At 36.7% G+C, this 25,986-nt stretch overlaps 2 protein-coding genes across 2 annotated transcripts in view; both read left to right on the top strand.

The window, feature by feature from the left end:
- Positions 1 to 13,844, top strand: part of dcaf12 (DDB1 and CUL4 associated factor 12) — a 27,240-nt gene extending 13,396 nt beyond the window's left edge. The window contains exons 3-9 of the mRNA XM_051680300.1: positions 668 to 940; positions 1,186 to 1,246; positions 4,570 to 4,763; positions 4,904 to 4,969; positions 8,252 to 8,414; positions 8,495 to 8,667; positions 11,985 to 13,844. Coding sequence (XP_051536260.1) covers positions 668 to 940; positions 1,186 to 1,246; positions 4,570 to 4,763; positions 4,904 to 4,969; positions 8,252 to 8,414; positions 8,495 to 8,667; positions 11,985 to 12,143 — 1,089 coding nt within the window. The 3' untranslated portion in view covers positions 12,144 to 13,844. The remainder of the gene's footprint in view (positions 1 to 667; positions 941 to 1,185; positions 1,247 to 4,569; positions 4,764 to 4,903; positions 4,970 to 8,251; positions 8,415 to 8,494; positions 8,668 to 11,984) is intronic.
- Positions 13,845 to 15,633: 1,789 nt separating this feature from the next.
- ubap2a (ubiquitin associated protein 2a) overlaps positions 15,634 to 25,986 on the top strand; it is a 50,844-nt gene continuing 40,491 nt past the window's right edge. Inside the window, exon 1 of the mRNA XM_051680295.1 lies at positions 15,634 to 15,724. The gene's annotated coding sequence lies outside the window, so the exon portion shown is untranslated. The remainder of the gene's footprint in view (positions 15,725 to 25,986) is intronic.

The following is a 25,986-nucleotide window of genomic DNA, read 5'->3' as shown; positions in this document are numbered from 1 at the left end:
TTATCAAACAGATTAAATCAAATAGAAGTCTGTCTGAAAAATGTTAGAAACCATTGATGTTGGAAAACTCATATACTGTAGTACTCCACTGTCAAACACAAGTAGTTTAGACAATGTCTGTAAGATCTTTCCTATGATGAATAATTAAAGTAAATGGATAGAATGAGCAATATTTGTCATGCAGCGTTTAAGTTGTTTTATTATATCAACACTTGTTAGTTAGATGATTAACAACCTTTTTCTAATTATTGAAAAATGAAATAATTCTAATTTCTGTTATTTGATTTACCTTTTTGTTAATATACTGTATGGCTAGTTGACATGTCCTTCGATGTTTAATTCTATACTCAATATAAAACTATTTTAAATAGCATTTTTCTTTTCTAATTATTATGCATGCAGTTTTTATGAGCTTATATTAAATGAGAGACTACACAGAATCTTTGTACATTTACCACAGGATTATTTCAAATGAAGTAGTAAATAACACCAAAAAAAATATTAAAAATGTCAGCACCATTATTTATTAATTAATGTTTGTCTGTATTTCCAAAATTATCATATTGACTGATACTTTCTATAAATACATATACATTTGTTCATCTGCTAAAATAATACATGCACAAGGACATCTGTGCTAATCTTGTTTTTTCTTATGTTCACCCAGCTGTTCGTGGCAGACGTCTTCTCGGGACAGATAACCAGGATCCCCATGCTGAAAGACAGAGAGGGCAGGGGAGAGGTCTCGCAGGGTTTGGGTGGAGTGGGAAACCATTTCCACAGTCCCGGATCAGTCGGTGGTTTGGATGCCCAGCAGGGATGTGGCATCCATGCCATAGAATTGAACCCCTCTCGTACCCTGATGGCCACTGGCGGAGACAACCCCAACAGCCTGGCAGTGTACAGACTACCCACACTTGACCCTGTCTGCGTTGGAGACGTTAGTGTGGCCTTTGCGCCCTTTCTTGTAGTGCAAGTTGTGTAAATGTCAAGCAGTTTTGTGGCCGCAGCTTTTGGCTCTGGAAAAGTGCATTTACTGACTTGCTGTGCTTTTCTTCACTATATTTTTAAAAGACAGAAGTGATTTGTTTTGTAAGCATAATGGTAAAAGATGCTGTTGATTAAAGATGAAGGATTTCTCTACACTGTTTAGCGAGACTCAAAATGGCGCTGTGTGTTTAACAGGATGGGCACAATGACTGGATATTCTCCATTGCGTGGATCAGTGATACCATGGCTGTCTCAGGTAAAAAGCTTCCAGATCCAGTTTTGGCACTGGACACCTTACACAGTGTCCTAGCAAATTAAGCATTAGGATGAAATTCAAGAGAAATGTCTGGGTCATATTTCAGGTCAAAATTAAATAAAAACAAAACAAAACAATTCTCAGTAAAATGAAAAAAGTCTTATTATTGCAAATAGGGATGTTAATGATTAACTGGCTAATAGTTGTTAATAATTTGATCGATTAAGCTTATCAATCATCGATTAATCAATTTCAGAACAAATGCGTTCAGTAATCATGCCAGCAGACGATAAGTTCAAGGGTCTGAAATATCCCACGATCCATAATGTGAAGTTTTTGTTGAACTCAAATATGTGTATTCTAAACAAGTTATTACTAACAGTAATTTATTAACAGTAATTAAACAATTCACAAATTTGTACTAAACAGGGGTGGGTAAAAATATCGATTTTCCGATGCATCGCGATCTTCATTTGAACGGTCTCAATATCGATTCTTAAATACCAAGATCGATCTTTTACTCTATGTGCAACCCTCTACTACATTCTGAGGAATTCACCTGCATTTGCAACCAAATTTTGCATTATGCGACTAAAATGTATATATATTTGGCAGCTGGCTGGCAAATGTTCATATTTCACTCACTAGTAATTGTGTAGTATAGTGGTGGAATATTCAGCAGTGATATCTTTTTACTGCATGTTGATAGTAAAAGTTGTTCAGTGTAATGCATGTCCAAAGACTAGATCCACGCAACCCATTTGTCACTGAATAATGTCTCTTTTAATTGCCTTCCTGCTCTCTTCAGTCAGTTGTTGATCAAAAACAAAACAAAAATTTAATCACGCATAGCAGAGATGATGTAAAGCCATTCGAGTCTCTCTCATGAAAATGCGCTCATTTGGGTGGCATGGGTAGCTCAGCGAGTATTGACGCTGACTACCACCCCTGGAGTCACGAGTTCAAATCCAGGGTGTCAAATCCAAATCCTTGTTCTCCGCCACCTGGATTGAGGTGAGTAACCGTGCCACCACGAGGACCTAGTAAGTAGTGGAATTTGGAAATTCCAAATTGGAGAGAAAAAGGGGATAAAATAAAAATTGCGCTCATTTACAGATCTGTTTACAGAAATGCCAGTTTTGTTAAAGAGTCAGTACCTTTTTTAGCATGTGTTCAACAAATAAATGTAAACACTTGTAAATAGTAAGAATTATGCAATTAAGCAATAAACATTTAGAAAAATATATAATATAATTATGAATTGTAATATTTATTTATTGAATACATGGATTTGTTCTTTTTTAAGCCAAAATGTGACAAATGATGTTTGTTTTATTTTTATAATGTACCTAGTTCGAAGGTCCCCTGTATAATTTACAGCATTAACTGGGAGAGAATTTCTTTCATATGCAAGGAAAAGGGACATTATAACTAAAATATACCCATATGAATCGATATCAAATCGGAATCGAATCAGGAAATCTGTATCAATACCCAGCCTTAAGCCAAGATGTATTGAAATACACTGAACTAAGAATATTTTAAGAGGAAAATGCCAATACTTTCTTAGGTGTATTAAGTTAATTGAAATTATATTTAAACAGTAGGCTACATGCACAGTATTTGGAGTCCTCCACGTGCGTTTTGCAGTTTTAACATTAACGATTAATCGATTAATTGATCGGTAGTTTACACGAAAATCAATAATAAAAATGTCTGAAAATTGACATCCCTAATTGCAATGCTACAAGAAAGAATGGTATTTTATTTTGGTCTAAATTGTAAGTTTACATTTTGGTAGTATTTATTGTAATGAGTTTAATTTATTCTGATTTGAATAAAAGTAATTCTGGACAGAATAATTTAATTGCTGTATTATCGTCATGAGAATTTGGGGGGTGGGGGCTAAAATGTCATAGAAAATGTTGTAATGCATAGATTTTAATGATTCAAAATGAGTAGGATTGGGAACCGAGAACCGGTTCTGAACAGAAGAAATTCTGTATTTTGAAAAATACTGGAATCGTATGATCTTCATGACTTTCGGTTCTGTTAATGGTTCTCCTGCGTGCAGTTTTCCACCTATGCGGCTGGAACACTGTCCTGAAATACTCTGACAGTGTTTTCAGCAGCACATTTCTGCAGCAGCAGAAAAAAACCCATGGCTCTACCATTGTATTTGATTCCCGATCGAACAACTCTCGAGCCGGCTCTTTTGAATCTAGAGCGCGAAACATATGCGCTTCCGATATAGCTCGATTGCCGAAATAATTATTCAAAGTAGCCAGTTCTTTTGAATCTATAGCGCGAAACATACAGCGCTTCCGTTTATAGTCCGGTATACAAGTAATCTTATACTGATGTGCAAGTTATGAATCTCCAACTCTAAATTAAATGAGAACTGTTGAAGTCTCACAATCCTGAAGTACAAGATTCGTTTTTTTTTCCTCCCAATTTGGAATGCGCAATTCCCAATGTGCTTTTAAGTCCTCGTGGTCGCGTAGTGATTCTCCTCAGTCCAGGTGGCGGAGGACGAATCCCAGTTGCCTCCGCGTCTGAGAACATCAACCCGCGCATCTTATCACGTGGCTTATTGAGCGCGTTGCCACGGAGACATAGCGCGTGTGGAGGCTTCATGCCATCCACTGCGGCAACCATGCTCAACTCACCACACACCCCACCGAGAATTAACCACATTATAGCGACCATGAGGAGTTTACCCCATGTGACTCTACCCTCCCTAGCAACCAGGCCAATTTGGTTGCTTAGGAAACCTGGCTGGAGTCACTCAGCACTCCCTGGGATTCGAACTAGCGATCTAGCGAACTCCAGGGGTGGTAGCCAACGTATTTTACCACTGAGCTACCCAGGCCCCCAAGTATACATCATTGTAATAAGTGGAATTTTGTAAAATAATAAATGAATGAATGAAATATGCCATCACATTTCTTGTTGGTTTAGATTTGTTTATTTAGAATATAGTTAGGATCTATTATTGCATTGTAATTTTGTCTCTAAAAAGTCTGCAAACACACCTTTTACAAGAATTGTGTTACATTTATTTCTGATTTGTTATATCTGCTCTGTATAAATCTGAAATGAACTCATTATTTGGTAACAGACAGCAGAGGGTAGTAAATACTAAAAGAATTGCATTTCTCATTTCCAAATAATTATTTTAAAAAGACGGTACTAAAAGATCGTTGTTGGAAGCATTAAGGAACCGGAATCGTTAAGAGTAATCTAAATTGGAACCAGAATCGATAAATTCCTTACAATTCCCAGCCCTGAAAATGAGTAATTCCTTCAATTTCCTGGAGCAGGATCTCGTGACGGCTCCATGGGTCTATGGGAGATATCAGAGGATGTGCTGACTCAGGCAGACAAGCAACAGAACGAGGAGGGTGTTCCCTGTTACTCACACATCTCTCACCGCGCTCTCAAGGATATCCCCAAGGAGTACACCCACCCCTACAACTGCAAAGTGCGCGCACTGGCCTTCAACAACAGCCATAAGGTCAGCCTCTGTCCTTGACTTATCTGACTCGGATCGACTTCACTGACTCTAAATTGCTTGACTTCAGAGTACAGTATGTTATTCAACCTCATTGTTTCTCCAGTAACTGTTCTTTCCCTTTTGTTCTCTTCCTTCCTCAGGAGCTGGGTGCTGTTTCTTTAGATGGATATTTCCATCTATGGAAGGCAGAAGACAACTTGTGTAAGGTAAAACTACCGCATTTAGCATTTTCTCTGTTAAAGGCCTTGTTTAATCCTCTCGGGTTATCTGATCACAAGGAAACAACACTAAATGGAGGTATAAACATGGTCCAAAATGTTTTGCGATTCATCCACTCAAACTATCGGAGATAGTCAGAAACGCATGTGACCACAATTCATTTGTGTAAACGCTAATGCATCCTGATGCATCTCTGGCAACAAAGAAGGACCGTCTTCTCGCATTACACAAACAAAGGTTTTAAACTTTGCCAGGTATGTATGGCTTTAAAAGAAAACAAACGTCAAATTGAAAAAGCTACAGGTTCAACGGTAACTATGTGGGGCAGGGTTTTGGAAAGCAGGGGCATGTCTAATTCAGTGACTAAGTCAGGCGGAAGTTCCTAAATGACTAACATTGCTTACACAGTACACAGCCTTAGGGGCCGTTCGCACTGAATATTTTTTAGCATCCATCTGTGCTTTAACATTCTCTGTGTGTTTTTGACCATTACGGCACGTCTCTTGCATGAGCGCCGCACTTTTAGGACAGCGTGTCAAGTTAACAAGAACGTGTCTTGAGACGCCTGTGTTCTGTTCCATTCATTGCGCTCTATCTAATAGGGATGGGCATTTTGGTCATTTTGTCTACTCGAGTACTTGGACTGAGGGGCAAATACATTTACATAACTATATACATAATAACATGTCTGACAAACGTCTTTGGCTGCTGCATTGCGTCTTGTTGTTCCAGTGTATCATCTATTCATTATTATAGGCTGTTATAAAATAATCTGTTATAAAATGTACAAAAGATTGCATAATCAGAATATAATGCATCATATTTTGTCATTATGTGAAGATTCGCTGCCCAACTCAATGAAAGAATGTGCACAACGCGAGTCTGTCTGTTCTTCCTTCAGGTTACCATAGTAATCTTAGTAAGCGCGTACCAGTTTGTTTAGTGACTGAACCGTCTATTTTCAAATCGCGGTTGGCTTAACAGGAGACGTCATAACCATCGTGTTTTTAATATGCGTGTTAAGTTAAAGTTCAGTTTTTAAGACACTGCATTCTGTTCCATTTAGCTGCGCTCTTACTAGCTTACTGAAACACTCACCTGCTGTATATGCGCTGCTTCAGCACATTTAGTCCTCTGCCACACACCTGGTGTGTGTGCGTGTGCGTGCTTGTCCAAGTGTTCGTTCCTGTGGGGAAAGCCACGATGCTCCTTATTGTTGTTGCTGTGATGATTCATGAAGCGTTCCATTCAACTCGGAGAGTCGGAATCGCCACTTTTCATCTGGGGAAAGTGCAACGGAATGACACATTATGTCAGACTTCTAACTTGGAAACTCGTGCGGAAATCTTCAACTCCCATTTCGTCAAGATGCAGGTGTGTTATGTCACGAAAACATTTGGTTTACAGTCAATGACAAACATTCACTTTTATTAAATAATATCCATTAACGAGTCAAAGTTCTTACATTAAATTATAATAAAAAGTGTTTAGCAAACGTTTTGCAGAGACAGGTGTTCAAAACACGGTTGACAGGGTTCGTACAAGGTGCTTGAAGTACTTGAATTTGTCTTTTTCAAATTGAAGTCCTGGAAAACCCTTGAAAATAGCCATTGTTACCAAGAGGTGCTAAAAAGTTCTTGAATGATAGAAAATCTTAAAATACATTGCTTAAATCTTTTAATAAATTAAATGTATTTATTTTCGGAAAAACACGACTGCAGACCACTAGACCACTGCTGAAGCAGGCAGCGTATAGAGGCACTGTCATGTGACACCTGTTACTTTTGGCAGCGCTGTTCAGAATGGGCCAATCAGAATCAATTGTTACTGGAGGATTTAAAAAAGATATATTTTATACATATTGCTGTGGCGGATTTAACAAGTATGAATTCTTGCAACTAACAGTTTTAATTACAATTTACTCTCCAGAGTGAAAAAATTATATGAGATGTAAAACGTTCTGAGATTTGAATGCAGATCAATGCAGGAATCAGTTTTGTGAGCCATGTAGCGCCCCCTTGTGTAAAGAAAGCTTTGTGTCTCTCAAAATACATTTTGGATATTTTTGACAACATATTGGTCAATATCAAAATACGTTGACAAACATGTCTCTTTACTTTTTTAGTCATGAAAAAGCTTTCAAATAGCGAAAATAAATAATTAAAAGGTATCATTCTATAACCTAACCTTTAATTATATGAAATGGCTTGACTCAGTTTTGCAATTGTTTTTAGAAAATAAATTTGAAAAAATCCTTGTCCCCTTCTTCTGGTACACCACTTCTATGACAAGTAAAGTTATTTATGTATTTATTTTGTACTTATTTTTAATAAAAGCATTAGTGTAAGGCCGAACAACTGTGCAAAAAAGCAAAACAAAATTATTATTACTACTTTAATTTAAAAAGAGTTTTTGTCCCTTGATTTCATTTCGTTGGTGTTATCAATGTTAAAACATTTTTAATGTTTTAAATATTTTAAAATACAAAAAGTTGTGGAAAATAATTTTTAAGGTTTAAGTTCAGAGGCTGCTTAAATATGCATATAGTGATTTTTCCCAGCATGTTAAAAAGTTATTAATTCACATTTTAACTAATCACAAAAATATTTGTTGTTGTACCCCATTGAACCCTGAAAATGTGGTTGTAACCCATTTAACCCTCATTAGTGTTAACTTAGTGTTAACTTGCTTCATTCGTGAAACAAATTTAAATAATAAAAGAAAGTACAACAGCTAAGTTGTCCTTTATGAATAGAAATTTATGTCAAAATGTTATAAAATGTTTACCACCAGCGTTTAGGGGCAAAAACTGAACTGAACGGAAAATGTCAGTATTTTGTAAGTTGGAAAGTCAACATTGTTTGAGAATGACCCATTTGCAATTTGGGTCAGTTCCTCACATAAATCTGTTGTGTGACTTTAGAAAACATGAAACACAGCATGAGTCATATGGACTACTGTTTACGGACCCAGTTATTCACTTTTGTTGGAAAGCGATGTGCGTTTTAAGGGAGCACACTACAACTGTACATCAATTTCGTCATGAATGAACCAAGAATTGTTACTGTGAGAATATGTAGTTAAAGATGCTCATTGAGATATGTTTATTACCAAGTGTGTTTTGTCTGAGGACTTGTGATAGGATCACCCGAGACCAATGTTAATTAGAGGTGTAAACAGGACCTAAGGCTTTTTTTTAACACTCTATGAAGATTTTAACTTGTCTAAAAAAAAATTTGCAATGAAATGATTTCTAATTTGATTTTCAGGAGCTTTCAACCAAACTCCCTTACTGTAAGGAAAATGTGTGTCTGGCTTACGGGCTGGACTGGTCTGTTTACGCAGTGGGCTCTCAGGCACACGTTTCCTTCCTAGACCCCCGGCAATCGTCTCAAAACATCAAATCCGTGAGCTCCAGGGAGCGTGGCAGTGGTGTGTTTTTCTCATTTACACATAAATTCCCACGTAAAAATTGCTGGTGCTCCAGTTTTGTGTGTCTGTGTGTTCAATAGGTATCCGCTCTGTGAGTTTCTATGAGCACATAGTGACAGTAGGCACTGGCCAAGGCTCCCTGCTCTTCTATGATATCAGGGCCCAGCGTTTTCTGGATGGCATAGGGGGAGGTGGGCACTGGAATCGCAGTCCAGAGGGCATTCTGAAACTTACCACAGGCACAGGATGGCTGGTAAGATTGTCCACTTTGACCCTTAATACACAATGGTTACTCTACTCGGACACCTTTGTGAACTTTAGGGGAAATTACTTCATGCATCCACTAAAAATGACCTTGAGGCCCGATAGTTAAAAGTTACTGTGAAAGTGGCTAAGAAAAGTCAAGTTAATTCTCAGGGTTCCCATGGGTCCTTAAAGTCTTAAATTCAGTTTTTCCAAATGTAAGGCCCTAAAAAGTTTTAAATATATTAAATGGTGTCAAAAAACTTTTAATTATAATTTACGAGGCCTTAAATTGGAGGACAGAAAGATGGGAATCGCGATATGGCCTACAGTAATTATTCAACTGTAAAGGGCTGCGATTTAATGAAATAAACATTTTGTCTGCATGCGCTGCTCGCTTCATAGTGAAGACATGGCACTAATCTCACACATACTCCAAGCATGCAGGGACTCGTTAGACAGAATTTTCAGCAGTTTCAGAAGGGTTCGCAATCCGTGATTACAGGACATTTTTGATAAGTGATCGCTGATGATCTGCTGATGATAAATTACTGATAATATTTGTTATATGACTATGATTGTAGGAGATTTGTTTACCTTATTTGTTTGTGTGGGCACCTGGGTGCACGGACATTTCAAAATAAGAGTCCCCGGTGAATTTCTGCCTTGTTTATAGTTAAAAAGTCCTTAATTATGCACCAAATCTTTTTTTTTAATTTTTTATTATTGGTATTTTGTTTATAAACTGTAATAAAATTCAATAAACTGCATCTGTCATTTCATTCGATTTGTAGCCTCTATGTCTGTGCCCATCACAGTAAAGAAAAACGACTAACTTTTTTTTTTTATTATTCATTCAATATATTGATTTTCAAAAGTATCGTTTGCTTGATCGGTTATAGGCTTTCTTCCAACACCTTATTGTCGGTATCAGCAAAATCTAGTAGTTGTCAACCTCTTAATTCATATGCTTTGATGTATGGGTACATAAACCAATTTTAATACCCTTTATTTATTATTAAATATTAGGAAGCGTTAAGTGCAAATAGCAAATTATTTACACTAAGTTTAAATAGCAACAAAAAACATCTTTGCACTAAGTGTAAAAAGTGTTAGATGTTATTAGACTCCGGTGCAAATAGTGGCAGATACTATTTGCACTCTTAAATAAATAGCAATGTGTTTACTGTTTATTGTGTTTATTTAGAGTCCCACAGACACCCTACACCAACCCCTACCTTTAAAGGGATAGTTCACCCAAAAATGAAAATTCTTTCATCATTTACTCACTCTCATGCCTTCCAAGATGTGTTTAACATTCTTTCTTTAACAGAACACAAACAAAGATTTTTAGACAAATATATATCTGCTCTGTAGGTCCATACAATGCAAGTGAATGGTGATTAGACCTTTGTAGCTCCAAAAATCACAAAGGAATCATAAAAGTAATCCATATGACTCCAGTGTTTAAATTCATATCTTAAATCCTTTTTTTACTCTAAACTCCACTTTAACTTTCATTTTCAGATGTGAAAGTAAAACTAAACAGGCACCATATGTGACTTTCAGATGTAAAAGTGAAAGTGGAGATTCCTGTTGAAGATTTTCAAATATGATGGAGCTGTTTATTCATATTCAAAGACCAATACGAGACCAGTATCTCTCTATTTCCTTTTGATATATTGTATCTGTGATTACAAGGGCACTATGTGTGGTCTGCTGATCAGGAGGAAAAAAGACTTACATTTTTATCTGTTTCTCATCCACACCTATTATATCGCTTCTGAAGATATGGATTTAACAAATGGAGACTTATGGATTACTTCTATGTTTCCATTGTGATTTGTGGAGCTACAAAGGTCTGATCACCATTCACTTGCATTGTTTGGACCTACAGAGCTGAAATATTGTTCTGAAAATCTTCATTTGAGTTCTGCAAAAGAAAGAAAGTCATATACATCTGGAATGGCATGAGGGTGAGTAAATGGTGAGAGAATTTTCATTTTTAGGTGAACTATCCCTTTAAACCCTAACCTTACCTTACAAAAATTAACCATGGTTTTACTACAGTATCTATAGTATCACCATGGTATTTTGTTGTAAAATCACAGAAACCACTAAATTAAACAGTTACTAAATTAACACCATATTACTGTACTAAAACCATGGGTAATTGCATTAAAACTATGGGGTGTTCCAAAAAATATGGTTATTACAATATTACTATAGTAAAACCATAGTCGATTTTACCCAGATAAAATGTTTCTCCCCGACCGTCACCATGACCAAATCACTGCGAGGCAATCGAACTTTATATTTATTTTTATTTATTTTAACCTAGTTCAAATAGTCACTCCGTAAATATTATTCTTCATGAATTCATATAGTGAAAAACAGTAAGAGGACAACATGTCTTTTTGGAGTATTTTAAACTTGCAGATATCCTGTTTTGGTGATAAGCACTGTAAGGGCCTTGTTGAATGATGCTTTGATGGTTTCTTTTGAGATTGTGTAGGTTTGCTTTGGAAATGGACATGGTTTTCATTTTATTTGTTCAGGTCTTAAAAAAAGTATTTTTTGTGCAGCAACGTTGATTCTAATAAAAAGTGTAGCATGTTTGCAGATGCCACTTGGTTTGACATTTTGTTGTCTAAAGCAATGAAATCATGCGTTTTTAGGTGTGTCTTAATACATTTATTAAGTCTAATACAGTCTTGGTGTTCAAATCCTTTTTGGGGCCACTGTATATCTGTGCAGTCATTATACAAAATTATATGAACAAAGTATGCTGTGATTGACTTGAAAATCAAGTATTCAGAAAGCCATGTCACAAATTGTAAATAATGTTAAAATAAAAAAAATATATATATTTTTTTATATATTTATATATATATTTTACACTTTTGAAATGCTTAAGATAAGGTTATACAATATGTACTTTTATTAAGACTATTTTGAAGTAATTTCATGCTGTGTAAAAAAAAATTCACGATTAAAGAAACATTGAATAATGTCTTGATTTTACTTTTATGAGAGAATGAAAGGCATGCTACAATTTACCAGGCCAATTTGCAGCACTTTAGCTGCATTGATAGTAAATACAAAAATATCCAATGTCCTGAATAGTAAAAACTAGTATAACATTTCCATAGAAAGTGATTAAAATGAGAGGGTGAACAGAAAAACCCAAACACTTCTCTTCTAAGCACAAATAGCAAAATCAGATGCAAAAATCCATATCAGTCAGGCTCCTTTTCTGATGCTATAATTTTAACTCTGTGCTAAAAATCTGTTTTGCAAGTGCCAATTTTCATTCTCATCCCCTAGAACCACGATGAAACATGGAGAAGCTACTTTTCCGACGTCAGCTCCTTCCCGAACGCTGTGTACACACACTGCTACGATGACTCCGGCACCAAACTCTTCGTGGCTGGTGGCCCTCTGTGTTCTGGTCTACACGGAAATTATGCTGGCCTCTGGAGCTAGCCTCCATTGTGCCTCCATTTCTCTCCCTCGCACCATCTACTAACAGGCCATCTTCCATCCTCTCCACACTCCTAAGAGTGCTCTCTCACTTCCTGTTCAAACTCGGTTCAAGACATCTTCTATTTTTCAAAGGACTCAGGAGAACAGATGTGATTCTCTATACTTTTTGTGTGTTCTTGTGTGTCTCAATGTTCATTAACCTGTTGTACTCTTGAATCCAGAAAATCCAGGAAAAAGAGAGATGTGACTGACAGTGAGGCCTGACCTCCTGAAGGAGTTCATTCACTCTTGAATGGATGAAGGTGTTCGGAGAACTGTGAAATAGTGTAAAAATATATTAAAATATTTAACAGTCTGTCTGGGCAGTGGGTTTATGCTTTTTGTTTCATATAAAAGGGTTAGTTCATCCAAAAATGAAAATTCTATCATAATTTACTCAACCTTTATGTTGTTCCAAACCTGAATGACTTGCTTTCTTCCCTGGAACACAAAAGGAGATGTTAAGCAGAGTGTTTACAATGAAAGTGAATGATGGCTAAAGCTAACATGCAGAATAACATCTAAGATCTCTGATTGTGTTTCTTGGAACAACATGAGGGTTAGTAAATGATGACTGAATTTTTATTTTTTGGTGAACTATCCCTTTAAGCCTTTTCTTTTTTTCTTTTTAAAGAATGCCGTGTCAGAAACATGGCGTGTTTAGTTTGTTTTTGGTGTTTATTTCTCGAAGACCAGGCGAAAAGCCCCCCTTCTTGCCTTGTGTGGACTAATATGGCATTGCGGATGCTTAAAGGCTGAGAAGAGGGATTTGGAGATGATTCTTGGTGAAACGAACAGACAGCTTGACTTTTAGCCTCACTGTGTATTAGTGGACACTGATGGTCTTAGGTCAAGACTGCAGATATATGAAGAATATCGAGAATCAAATGTGGACATGAGTCGGACAACAGTCAATGAAGACTTGCCAGTTGTTTTTCATTTTCCCTTTATATATTCCAAAATAATGGCAGTGAGAGACAACCGTAGGGAATCACAGAGACTGTGATATGTTTGAGATGTCTTGAAGAGTGCCCCTTTTATTGCTGATTCTGCTAACACACACACACATCGGGATTGCAATTTTTTCCTCTATGACATTTGACATTATTTATTTTGTATTGTTGCTGTCACTAGCACTCATGAAGTTCAGGTACAATCATATTTGTTGTCTTCTCCTCTGCTTAAAGGCAGGGCTGTGTTGTGTGACATCGTTGCCTTTCCAGAGTCTTTCTGTGAAAGACTGTTACAGATCGAATTTGTTTTGACTTTTTGTTTTTTACATGAAATGCTTCATGAAATCATCACGAAGTTGCTAGAACAATGGACATCGGAACGGGATATATTAAGCAGAAATTAACCATCACTTTTAAAATGTATTTTATATATACATGTATATGTATACATATTTGGAATCTAATAGAGGGAGAATACAGTTTATATAAATGTCAGAGGATATATGTGCGTGCGTGTGTGTGTGTGTGTGAACTAATCTGTCATTATTTTGGTGGTACCCTTTTTTATACTCACTTCACGAATGTTTTTACAGATTACAAGTGTAAAGATATTGTACAATATCAAAACAAGCAAAAGAAACAGCAACAAAAACATGATACATTCTTCAAACGGATATTAATAAAAATGCATTGATGTATTTTTCTTCCATTTTGGCTCTGCATTGTGACTTTATACTTGATACGTATGTGAATATTAAAAGCTGCATTTATTATTGATGCTGATCGATGAGAAGTGTGACTTGGCTCATTGATCAATGTGTCAAGAATAGTACACTGCAGTGATTAACTGGGCCGCTGGGGGCGCACAAATTCTTATAATCAGAAACTACAGAATGCACGTTCACAAAGGACGATCACTCATATTAAGCTATGTACATAGGGTTGCCACATTTGAAGTTTTAAAATAATGGACACTTAAGGGGGGGTGAGGATCACAGCCCCTAACCACATCCTCCACAGTTTTAGCAATAAATGCGTTGATTAATGCGTTATTAATAAAAATTGTATATCCTTTCTTATATGCTAAAATGAGAACTTTCCTGACCCATGACTTATAAAAAAAAAAATACATCATTTATATGTAAAAAATATATTTATTTTAATTTAACTTCTTTATCTTATGTATGCATTTTGGATGGTTTATACATACATTTATATTTTTTTTATAATTTTTATTTATTTTATTTATTTTTTCCTTCACCTGTACTTGTCTTTATGATTGTATTCATACATTGTTTGATCTTATTGAACATTTATATAGAAGAAAAACACACAGTTTTACCACCATTTGTGGACTTTTCAGACGGTCCCTTACCACAACCGCCCACAGTATTACCATGTTTTAGCACAATGTGTGGACTTTTCAGACGGTCCCTTACCCACCCTAGGCAACTTTTCCAACTTATATCAATGTTAAATTGGCGATCTGGAACGATTTCGCCGTGACGCCATCTGACCAGCTTAAATACGGGACAAATCTCGTCATTTTATCTTTAAATACGGACGATCCCGTATTTTACGGGACGGGTGGCAACCCTATTTCAACAATACAATAAACCCCTCATTTAATGGATGTTTTGCAACAATCAACTTTTATATCCCAAAACGATACAAAAATACCTCAATTAAAACAAGAATAACTTAATTCACTTAAAGGCGGTGTTGCGTGTTTCTGTGAAATGACAAGCAAAAAATGTCCTTATTCCCTGAAAATAATTAAATAAATATGTGCAATGAAATATTACACCTGTCTTTGTGACACCACTAGTCTCTGTAAATAGTAGAAAAACAAACTGACCGTGAAGTTTGAGAACGCTATTTTTCTACCGTTGCCTTTCGCTACGTGAAGTTCTAGAAGTGGTAAAATCGCTTACACCTCTGAAGATTTTTTTCTTTTATTTATGTGCATACTGATTTACTAATAAAGTGCAAGTGAGCATACCAGGGTGTTAGTGAGTGCTGAGTGAACATCTAAATAATAATAATAATAATAAAAAAATGATATGATGTTTTAAAAATAATTGGTTAATAATACGAAATGTAATTAAATTATTATTCTAAAATAAATAAATAAACTCTTAAGAAAAGCTGAAATATATTTGAAACAACAGGTTGTTTATCATTTACATGTGATTGATGTAGACCTAATTATTCCAAAAATCTAAACAAATCATTAACCATTGGACATCTCCGTGAACAATGACCTCCTATAATATTAATGATATGCCTACCATAAATATTGTGAATTAGAAAGAGAAATAGAATTAAAATTGGTCTTAATATTTCATAAAGTAAATCGTTTCAAATTCACCCATTTGTATGTACATATAATAATAACAATAGTTATAAATTATTACATTGCTGTAATTATTATAATATTATTACACTGTTGTTATTTGTGCGCGCACCTGTGAATGTGCTGCTCGCTTTCGCGGGAGCGCGCATGTAGGATCTGCATGGAGAGAAGCAGCAGCGCTGTGACGGTCACGTGACGGAGTCTGCTGCTGGCTGAGTGAAGCGCGTTAGCAGGTAATAAAAAAAATAAATAATAAACAAATCTCTCTTTCAGACTCCAACAAGGCTCTTTATATCCAATGCTATCTCATTGATATTTCTTTCTCTTTATCACTCGTCTCCTTTAATCATTTGCTGAATGGTTTTCGTGCTCATGTTGTCTTTTTTAGGGCTTTGTTTTGCCTCCTCAGTTTAGCCTGTTGGGGTTTAGCTCCGCTGTGAGGCAATTTTCCTCTAAAGTCTTTTAATAACAAGCCCGTATCACGAATAAACCACATTTCTTCTTTTAAAACGTCCAGTCTCTATAATCGTCATTTTTAGATGTCTAGAGGGTTTAAATGTTATGAACAAGGACGCCGGGCGGTCGTGGGTTAGCCAGCTATGCTACAACAATTGAAGAGAGGAAATTACATTAGAGAGATCATGGACAAAGGAGAACGGGCTGTGTGTTTATACTCCACAAACTCTGATTTTACACACCAGTGGGGTTAGAAACGACCATGTGTAATTTTACCATGTATTAACTAAAATTTTCTAATGTATGGATGTTGACCCTGAAAATCTAATTCTAAATTCCCTTTGTTTGAGTCAACACATATTTTGTTTGGACTTGTAGTTATGAATGTAACCCGTATTCAGAGGTGGGTAGAGTTGCCAAAAACTGTATTCAAGTAAAAGTACAATAATTAAATTGTTTTTAAAAAAGACTCAAGTAGAAGTAAAAGTACTAACATAAATAATTACTTAAGTGTAAGAAAGCATCCAATTAAAAGAGTACTCAAGTAGTGAGTGACTCGTTACTTATACAAATGACATAATAGACATTAACTCCCCTATATTCCATTATATAATACACATTTAACATGTATTACAGAATTATTATTATTAATGGAAATTCTGTCATCATTCACCATCATGTTGTTCCAAACCGGTATGACTTTCTTCCATGCAACACAATAAGGAGATATTGGATAGAATGTTTGCTGTGTCACTATTTACTTTCAGTGAATGTTTTTTTTCTCCATATTTTGAAAGTGAATAGTGACTGAGACTGTCAGTCTCTAATATTCTGTCCAACATCTTTTGTGTTCCACATAAAACAGAAGGTCACATGGGTTTGTAACAACATGAGGGTAGGGAAATGATGACAGCATATTACATTATGGCTGAGCTATCACTTTAAAAGGATAGTTCACCCAAAATAAAATGTCTCTCAACATTTACTCACCCTCATGCCATCCCAGATGTGTGTGAATTCCTTTCATCTGCAGAACACAAATTAAGATTTTTAGAAGAATATTTTAGCTCTGTAGGTCAATACAGTGCAAGTGAATGGGTGCCAAAATGTTGATGCTCCAAAAAGCCCATAAAGGCAGCATAAAAGTAATCCATAATACTCCAGTAGTTAAATCCATATCTTCAGAAGTGATATGATAGGTGTGTGTGAGAAACAGATCAATATTTGTCATTTATTGCTAGACATTCTTCTCCCTGCCCAGCAGGGGGCGATATGTAGAGAAGAATGTGAATCACCAAAAACACAAGAAGAAGAATGTGAAAGTGATCTGTTTCTATTTCTCATCCACACATTCTCATATCACATCGCTTCTGAAGATATTGATATAACCACTAAAGTCTTATGGATTACTTTTATGTTGACTTATTCAAAAAAAAAAAAAAAATTTAGCTTTAAAATGTTGGCACCCATTCACTTGCATTTTATGGACCAAAAGAGCTGAAAGAATCTTCTAAAAATCTTCATTTGTGTTCAGCAGATGAGAAAAAGTCATACACATCTGTGATGGAATAAGGGTGAGTAAATGATGAGAGAATTTTCATTTTTGGGTGAACTATCCCTTTAAAGGCTCTTGTCAGATCTGGATGAATTTGTCAATAAGAAGAGAGGTTTGGAAACCCTTCTAGTAATTATTACGGTGAAAATGTCCCACAAGAACATTATATATATAATGCTGAAATATAAACCAAAGCAAGAACATGCTTTATTAATGCCTACTTTTGCTATTTCATAGCTTTTAAAGTCCTGCGTGGATTCTTATTTCAGTGTAGTTAAATTTTTCAGTGTCGAAAGAATTTAGATCATTAGTTCTGTACAGCAGTACCGCCGCTCTCTAAATGCAGAGTACGCAGCCTGTGTAGGGCACCAACCCCGGTCGCGGAACACTCGATGTGTCTGAAACCGCCCCATTCACTAAATAGTGCACTATTTCGGGTGGCCGCCATTATGTAGGAGTGTCTGAATTCTGATTCAGCCACTCGTTCCCTAATTTTGTTCACTCATTCTTACCCACAGTGCACTCTAATTTCAAGTGTACATTTAATGTACACTCAGCAACGATTAATTGCCCATAATCCACCGCAGGGAATACGTACGAGATGGGAGTTTACTGCTTCCTTCACTCCTGCAATGTTTTATTTCATGCTGAATGTATAAAATTACTCTTTGACAAATCATTACTTGTTTAAAATAACATAATAACATATAGAGAGCCAAAACATACAGATACATTTGAAAATGTACTCTTTATTTACATTTATACAGAATTGGTGATATTATTTTTAACTCAGGAGACTGCACACTGTGGAAATGATAATTCTGTGGATGATTTAAATATTCGTTTATAACATGTAGGTTATGATAATTTGGTCAGACGAGGACGCTATGAGCCCAGAATTGGAGTTTAAAGATACTAAAGTATAACAAATAAAAACAACAATGTACATTTGATAAAATGTGTTTACTCTTTATATTAATATATATATTAAAAATGACAAAAAGGATGAAGATTTATTGTATTACTATATTATTTAATAAGATTAACAAGTAAGGCCCAACCGACAACTCCAGTTGTTAATCACGTGAACGGCAGAGCAAAAGGCATGTACACTTTACTTGGATGTTTACATGGATTTATACAGTTACTCAGCCTAAAGTAGCTGCCAGAGTTTCCAGTATCCCCACGAGGGCACGGGGTAAATGCGTAAATACTGCTCATGACATGCGGGACGCAGGAAAAAGCGCACTGATATATTGCTGCACTGATTTAAAAATGTACACTTAAAAACTGATGTCATAAGAGCCCAGTTACAGAATAGGGCTGAAACGATTAGTCGACATTATCGACAACATCGACAATAAAACATTTTTGTTGTCGAATAGTTGTTTGATCTTAACGTAACATAAGATCATATGAAACTCTAATGATTGCACACAAGAGCTGCACTGCAGCTCGCGCCTGACTGAGGAGAGGAATAAAACACATCTCACAGTCCAGACGCACTCTAAACTTTCCAAACAGCTTCAGGTGATGTAGATCGCAAAGTATGAGGGAATTATAATGCAAAAATACAAAATAAGTGAATACAGAAGCACTCTTGTTGTGGAATAAGCAGAGCCGGTGCTGACGCTCAGCTGAAGCAAAACTTGCGTGTCGAGCGTCTTTAAAGGAAACACCCCGGCGTTACATCTTTAATGCAGTTCTATTTAATGCGTTATAGCTTTATTAAAGTTAAAATAATAAGGAAACTGGCATTTCTCTGTGCGGCCAGCACCTCTTCTATGAGTTGCGCGAAGTGTCCCGATCAAAGGGGGAGAGATTGAAACTGCACCCGGCTGAAGTACACTCTGTCGTGGGGACGCTCATCCCTCGAGTGCGCGCGCTTAATGCAGCTAGATTATAACGCGATGGCAACTTATTGAATCATAATATATGTCACTGTGCATTTCTTATCGTGAAGAAAATTGGCAAAACGCAGCTCTATTAATAAGAGAGAGTTTTTTTTTTGTGAGTTAAAGATGGATTGAAGTGAACAAAAAGGTGAGAGAGGGTAGTCTTCGCCCCATTATACACTGCAAAAAAATAAATTTTTTATTGTTTTTGTTTTGGCTTGTTTTCCAATATAAATATCTAAAACTATTTTTTTTTTTTTTATCTGAGAAAGTTGAATATAATATTAAAAATACAAATATTTTAAAATATCTAAAAAAAAAAGATGTATTCACCTGAGAAGCAGCATATAAGATATTTAGACTTGCTTTTAGAGAACAGATCTTGAATATAAGTGTATTTTGTCTTTACTGCACTCGCAGAAGTATAACCAAGTGAAAAAATACACTTATATACAAAATACACTTATATTTATGATTCATTCTCTTAAAGCAAGTCTAGATATCTTAAATGTTACTTCTCAAGTAAATGTATCTTGTTTTAAGGATTTTTAGACAATTTTAAATGGAAAAAAAGACAAATACACTTGATAACAATAGGATTTTTTTGTAGTGAAATTTTTACTGAATTAAACATAATAAAAAGTATTTTTCCCTTTAATTCAGTGAATGTCGTTTAGAGGTATTTTTAAAAGATGATTTTGTCCTCTTTATTGTTAGCAAGCACGTTTAATACAACCTTTTAAGTCGGGGCACAAGCTGAATAGTCGGTTTATAGCTAATGATTAATCGTTGCAATAATCGCCCGAATAATCCTTCTAATAATCGTTAGATTATTCAATTTTCAAAATAATAATTAGTTGCAGCCCTATTACAGGATCACCCTAAAAAAAGACCATCACATTACACAGAAAAGCCCGTGTTAGCATTAGAGCCACAACTTACCTCAACATGCTGCCTTAAGTTGGAGCTACAATTTTAATCTTGAAATGCCAGCTTGTCTTGGAGTTAAATGAAGGCATTGCACGATGAAACTATTCTTTTTTCACTGTGCGGAGCGAAGAAAGGGTTTCACTTTGAAGAGCTTGATGCTGCAGCAGTGATGGACTCAACTTGAGTGACAGTCTGTGACAGCGCATGCAGCTGTGTGAACTTCCACTTTCGTAAAAGTCCCATTCAGTAATCTCTCAATAAATTACACATTAACTAAAATTAAACACAGTAATGTAACGACAGGAACGCCACCCATTGTAAAGAAGTATAAGTAATTTTTTTTTCATTAGTTACTACCCACCTCTGCCTGTATTTTAGGCTATAGAGTGACAGTTTTATAGATTATTTGTGTTCAGAAACTTAGAAGAAAATCTAAGTCGTTTATTTTGCTTTGATTACAGTTATTTGTTTCAAGTTTGATGTGTGAAAGAGCCATCACACTTTTGGTTTGTTTTTGTTTGGATTTATGGTTATAAATGTGACTGGTATGATTAAGCAATAGATTGTAATTTTGTTTAGTGTTTTAATGTAACTTTAAACAGGGCTCCAGACTGTGACTAAAATGGTCGCAAATGCGACCAAAATAATTTATTGCGACAATCATTTAAAATCTAGTCGCCACTGGCGACAGTCGGGTTGTGTGCGTTCATATGCGGTTTCGTCAGATGTCATCTTGTGAGTTATTGAATACATTTTTAGAGCGCTCACCAGTGTGTCTCACGCCCTTTTTCACCCATTCTGTTGTGATGACAAGCTCGCTGCACCACACGCAACAACAAACCCAGTGCAAGAGAGTCGTGAACAAATGACTCTTTTGAACCGGGTCTTTTTCGTGAATCACCCGAAAAGAACTGAGGGTTTGAACTCAGGAGCTCAGGAGCTCAGGTTAGCAGTTTGAATCAGATTCACTTTCTCAGCAAATCAGCTGTCATTGAGCTCACAACAAGGAGCGCAGACATTTCAAAATAAGAGTCCCATGTGTATTTCAGGCTTCTTTATCATTAAAAGTCCCGTATTGTGTACCACTTTATTTTCTTCTGGTAATTATTGATTGGGATTGGAGTAGCACAATAAACTGCATCTGGGATTTCATTCAATTTGCACTCTTGTTGTCTCTGTGTCTGGGCCATCTGTCAACAGTAAAAGACTGTTTTAAATTATACTTGTATGTATATGTATGTATATACTTGTATGTATATATATACAGATCAAGATCAAGCTTTTGACACTTAGGACAATTGAGGGACTTGTACACAACCAGGGCTCAATGCTAAGGATTTTTTCTACTGGCCTGGTCGGGCCAGTGCTTCAGATTTTTCCTGGCCCTGCCAAAATTTTCACTGGCCCCAACACAAAAATGATAAATAGCTGTTTTTACCATCATGTCTTTAAAAATGTGTCCAAAGATAATTATTTTTTTTACATATATTATGTTTTTGAGACAATGTCCCCCCAAACTGAATCACATTTATAATTTGCAAGATATGATTTATGCCTTATGTAATCCCATATAAGTGCTTTACAGATATAAATTCATAAATACATCATATTAACCTCAGCCATCCTGCCATTTACACATGAGTTTTTAAGTGAAGAGTTCTGTTGTGCAGATGATGGGTTTTCGGTCACCCGTTTAGTCATGCTGTCATGCAACTTTTGCCATGTGTAGTGTATTCACACACAGGATCAAAGATTTAATCACTGAGTTAAAGATGTGATTATTGGCTGAATGTAATAAACATATGAATCCCTGAGAAGAGACTTGTAATATACATTAGGGAGATATTAGGCATAATCTGTGAATCAAGAATGTGTATTTAACATGAAATCAGACAACCTAAAACAAAAATACCTGTACGGTCGAGAAATTAGACATGTAACAGGTGTTTTATGAGGATGATATGAAGTAGACGGTTTCAAATATTCATCTTCACCCTGCAGATGAACAGCTCTGATAATAATAGCCTAATAGCCATAGTGATTTTGTTTCTTTTCATATCAAACGCCATTATAATGTCGAATTAATGATTACATTTTGAAACTAACCTAATTCAATCTATATTTACATTTTGGATATTGAGCAGCTCCTGATTTCCAGACATGTGTATAACTGGGGTTTAACAAATTTATTAAGTCTCGTTCGGCGCTTCATCTCTAAAGGCGAATTAATGAGAGAAAGAGTCTGGAGCCCTGTTAAAGTAAAACAGCAGCATCTTCCATTGCTGATTTCTGTTGTAAGTTTTCTAATGTGATGGAGCTGTTTATTCATATACAAAGACCAATACGAGACCAGTATCTCTCTATTTCCTTTTGATATACTGTATCTGTGATTACAAGGACACTATGTGTGGTCTGCTGATCAGGAGGAAAATAGGCTTCATTCTGTTTTTCCATTTTGTAAGGATCTTAGTAATGTTTCCACATGAGACCACAGCTTTGCCATTGTCAGCTGATGTAATCACTTTTGTTGGTTGTGTTGGTTGTTTTGCTTATTGTCATCACTATTAAATAGTTTTTGACCAGCACCACTTTCATGGCAGTATTTGGCCCAGAGATATCTCTGACGTATTTTGAAAATTGGTAATTTATGCCACTTATTTTCTGATGATTCCCTTATGCCAGAATTATTAAGATCCCTTCTCTTAATTGCCAAGAAAAGCCCACTGTATCATCACAGATGTTATGTGTTTTGCCTTGTCTTCTCTGCAAGCAGTGGCTCTTGCTGATACGTTGGACCACCAATTAAGATGTTTAGCAATGGGTTGGAATGTATGCATTGTTTTCATTGCACTGCAATTTAATTGCAAATGGATGTTTCTTTTTTCTGGAAGTTGACTTATGAGTTTTATTTTTAAAGGAATAGGTCAGTCAAAAGTGAAAATCTTTTATCATTTATAATGTTTTTGTTATTGTTGTTGTTGTGAGAAGCAGACCAAAATTTAGCTTTAGTCATTATTCACTGAAAATCTTCCCCGCTGTATTTAAACCGATCAGCCACAACATTAAAACCACCTGCCTAATATCGTGTAAGTCCCCCTCATGCCGCCAGAACAGCTCTGACCCGTCAAGGCATGGACTCCACAAGACCTCTGAAGGTGTCCTGTGGTATCTGGCACCAAGACTTTAGCAGCAGATCCTTTAAGTCCGTAAGTTGCGAGGTGGGGCCTCCATGGATTGGACTTGTTGGTCCAGCACATCCCATAGATGCTCAATCGGATTGAGATCTGGGGAATTTGGAGGCCAAGTCAACACCTTGAACTCTTTGTCATGTTCCTCAAACCATTTCTGAACAATTTTTGCAGTGTGGCAGGGCGCATTATCCTGCTGAAAGATGCCACTGCCATCAGGGAATACCGTTGCCATGAAGGGGTGTATGTGGGCTGCAACAATCTTTAGGTAGGTGGTACGTGTCAAAGTAGCATCCACATGAATGCCAGGACCCAAGGTTTCCCAGCAGAACATTGCCAAGAGCGTCACACTGCCTCCACTGGCCTGCCTTCTTCCCATGGTGCATCATGCTGCCATCTCTTCCCTAGGTAAATGACGCACATGCACCCATCCGTCCACTTGATCTAAAAAAAACTTGATTTATCAGACCAGGCCACCTTCTTCCATTGCTCCATGGTCCAGTTCTGACGCTCACGTGCCCATTGTAGGTGCTGTTGGCGGTGGACAGGGGTCAGCATGGGACTCTGACAGGTCTGCGGCTATGCAGCAAGCTGCAATGTACTGTGTGTTCTGACACCTTTCTATCATGGCAAGCATTAAGTTTTTTAGCAATTTGTGCTACAGTAACTCTTCTGTGGGATTGGACCAGACGGGCTAGCCTTCGCTCCCCACATGCATCAATGAGCCTTGGGCACTCATGACCCTGTTGCTGGTTCACCGGTTGTCCTTCTTTGGACCACTTTTGGTAGGTACTAACCACTGCATACTGGGAACACCCCACAAGACCTGCTTTTTTTAGATGCTCTGACTCATTCGTTTAGCCATCATAATTTGGCCATTGTCAAAGTCGCTCAGATCCTTACGCTTGCCCATTTTTCCTACGTTCGACACATGAAATTCAAGAGCTGACTGTTCACTTGCTGCCTAATATATCCCACCCCTTGACAGGTGCCATTGTAACAAGATAATAAATGTTATTCACTTCACCTCTCAGTGGTTTTAATGTTGTGGCTGATCAGTGTATCTAGGGTTGTGAGGTGTAAGACATTGAATGATTCAGATTTCTCTTAATGATTCTGGTTCCGTAACGGTTTCATTAATGATTCTTTTAGTACTGTTAAGGAATAATTATTTGGTAATAAGAAATGCAATTATGCCCTCAGCAGCCTTTTTCCAAATAATAAGATAATTTCAGATTTCGACAGTGCAGATATAGCTGAACAAATCAGAAATTAATTGAATACAATTCTTGTAAAATGCTTGTTTACACAGACTTATTATAATGTAAAATGTATCCTAACTAGTCTAGCCTATAAATTAAATAAAAATGCTATACAAAAAAGATGTGATTAATTAAATTGTATTATTTTTTTTTACCCAATAAAAATCTATTCCACTGATTACAACTAAACTTGTGTATCTTTAACTACACATGACTACTGACTGTAACAACAAGTCAGTAACTGTGTGTCCCTGAAGTGTCACAAGACTTAAGTACAACAATACATATCACATTAACAGTTCTTTTTAGTTTCTCTTTATTTCAAGTTAAGCCCAAATTATACTTAAGTCAGATGCAATACTAGGCGTATGCGTACAGGACGCGTGATGCAAATTTTGTCATCAGCAGAATGCTCGAGCACTGAACGTGTGCGGCCCGATTTTTCTAACCACGCATGCTCTGAACGCGTAGAATGCGCATGTGCCAGGAATGATTTGCACTAATTAGTGGGTCCACAAGGTGGCAACACTCACAATTAAGCTTTTGCTGTCACGAAGAAGCGTTAGAAGAAGATGTAATTGCCACTAAACATCAGGAGACAAAGGTGGAAACAACAGCAGTGGATGAGCACATGTGTGAGGAGGTTAGGAGATACCAGCATTTTTATAATTCGAGTCTGAAGGAATACAAAGACATATCTATGGGTCTAAACTCCTGTAGAGAAATAGTCCAGTATCTCATCTCAGTAGTCGTAGTGTGCAAGCGCCCAACAGCCAGTGTATGTGTGCACTCTCTGCACAGTCAAATGAAGGATATTTTGAAAGGTTAGCGTTCGTCTGTACGCAGAGGCTAAGCGTTCGCGTCAAAACCGAAGTATACTTCTGGCTTCAGATGACAAAATCATCAGTAAGATTAATTCAGTAACTGCTCAGACTTTTTTAAAGACGCTGACTACCACACCTGGAGTCGCAAGTTCGAATCCAGGGTGTGCTGAGTGACTCCAGTCAGGCTTCCTAAGCAACCAATTGGCCCAGTTGCTAGGGTGGGTAGAGTCACGTTGGGTTAACCTCCTCATGGTCGCTATAATGTGGTTCTCGCTCTCGGTGGGGTGCGTGGTGAGTTGTGCATTGATGCCACGGAGAATAGCGTGAGCCTCCATACCCGCTAGGTCTCCGTGGTAACGCGATCAACAAGCTACGTGATAAGGTG

The sequence above is a fragment of the Myxocyprinus asiaticus genome, chromosome 40, assembly GCF_019703515.2.
Source record: "Myxocyprinus asiaticus isolate MX2 ecotype Aquarium Trade chromosome 40, UBuf_Myxa_2, whole genome shotgun sequence".
Lineage (NCBI taxonomy): Eukaryota > Metazoa > Chordata > Actinopteri > Cypriniformes > Catostomidae > Myxocyprinus > Myxocyprinus asiaticus.
The sequence above is the reverse complement of the archived record's forward strand: the minus strand, read 5'-3'. Positions and strand labels throughout refer to the sequence as shown.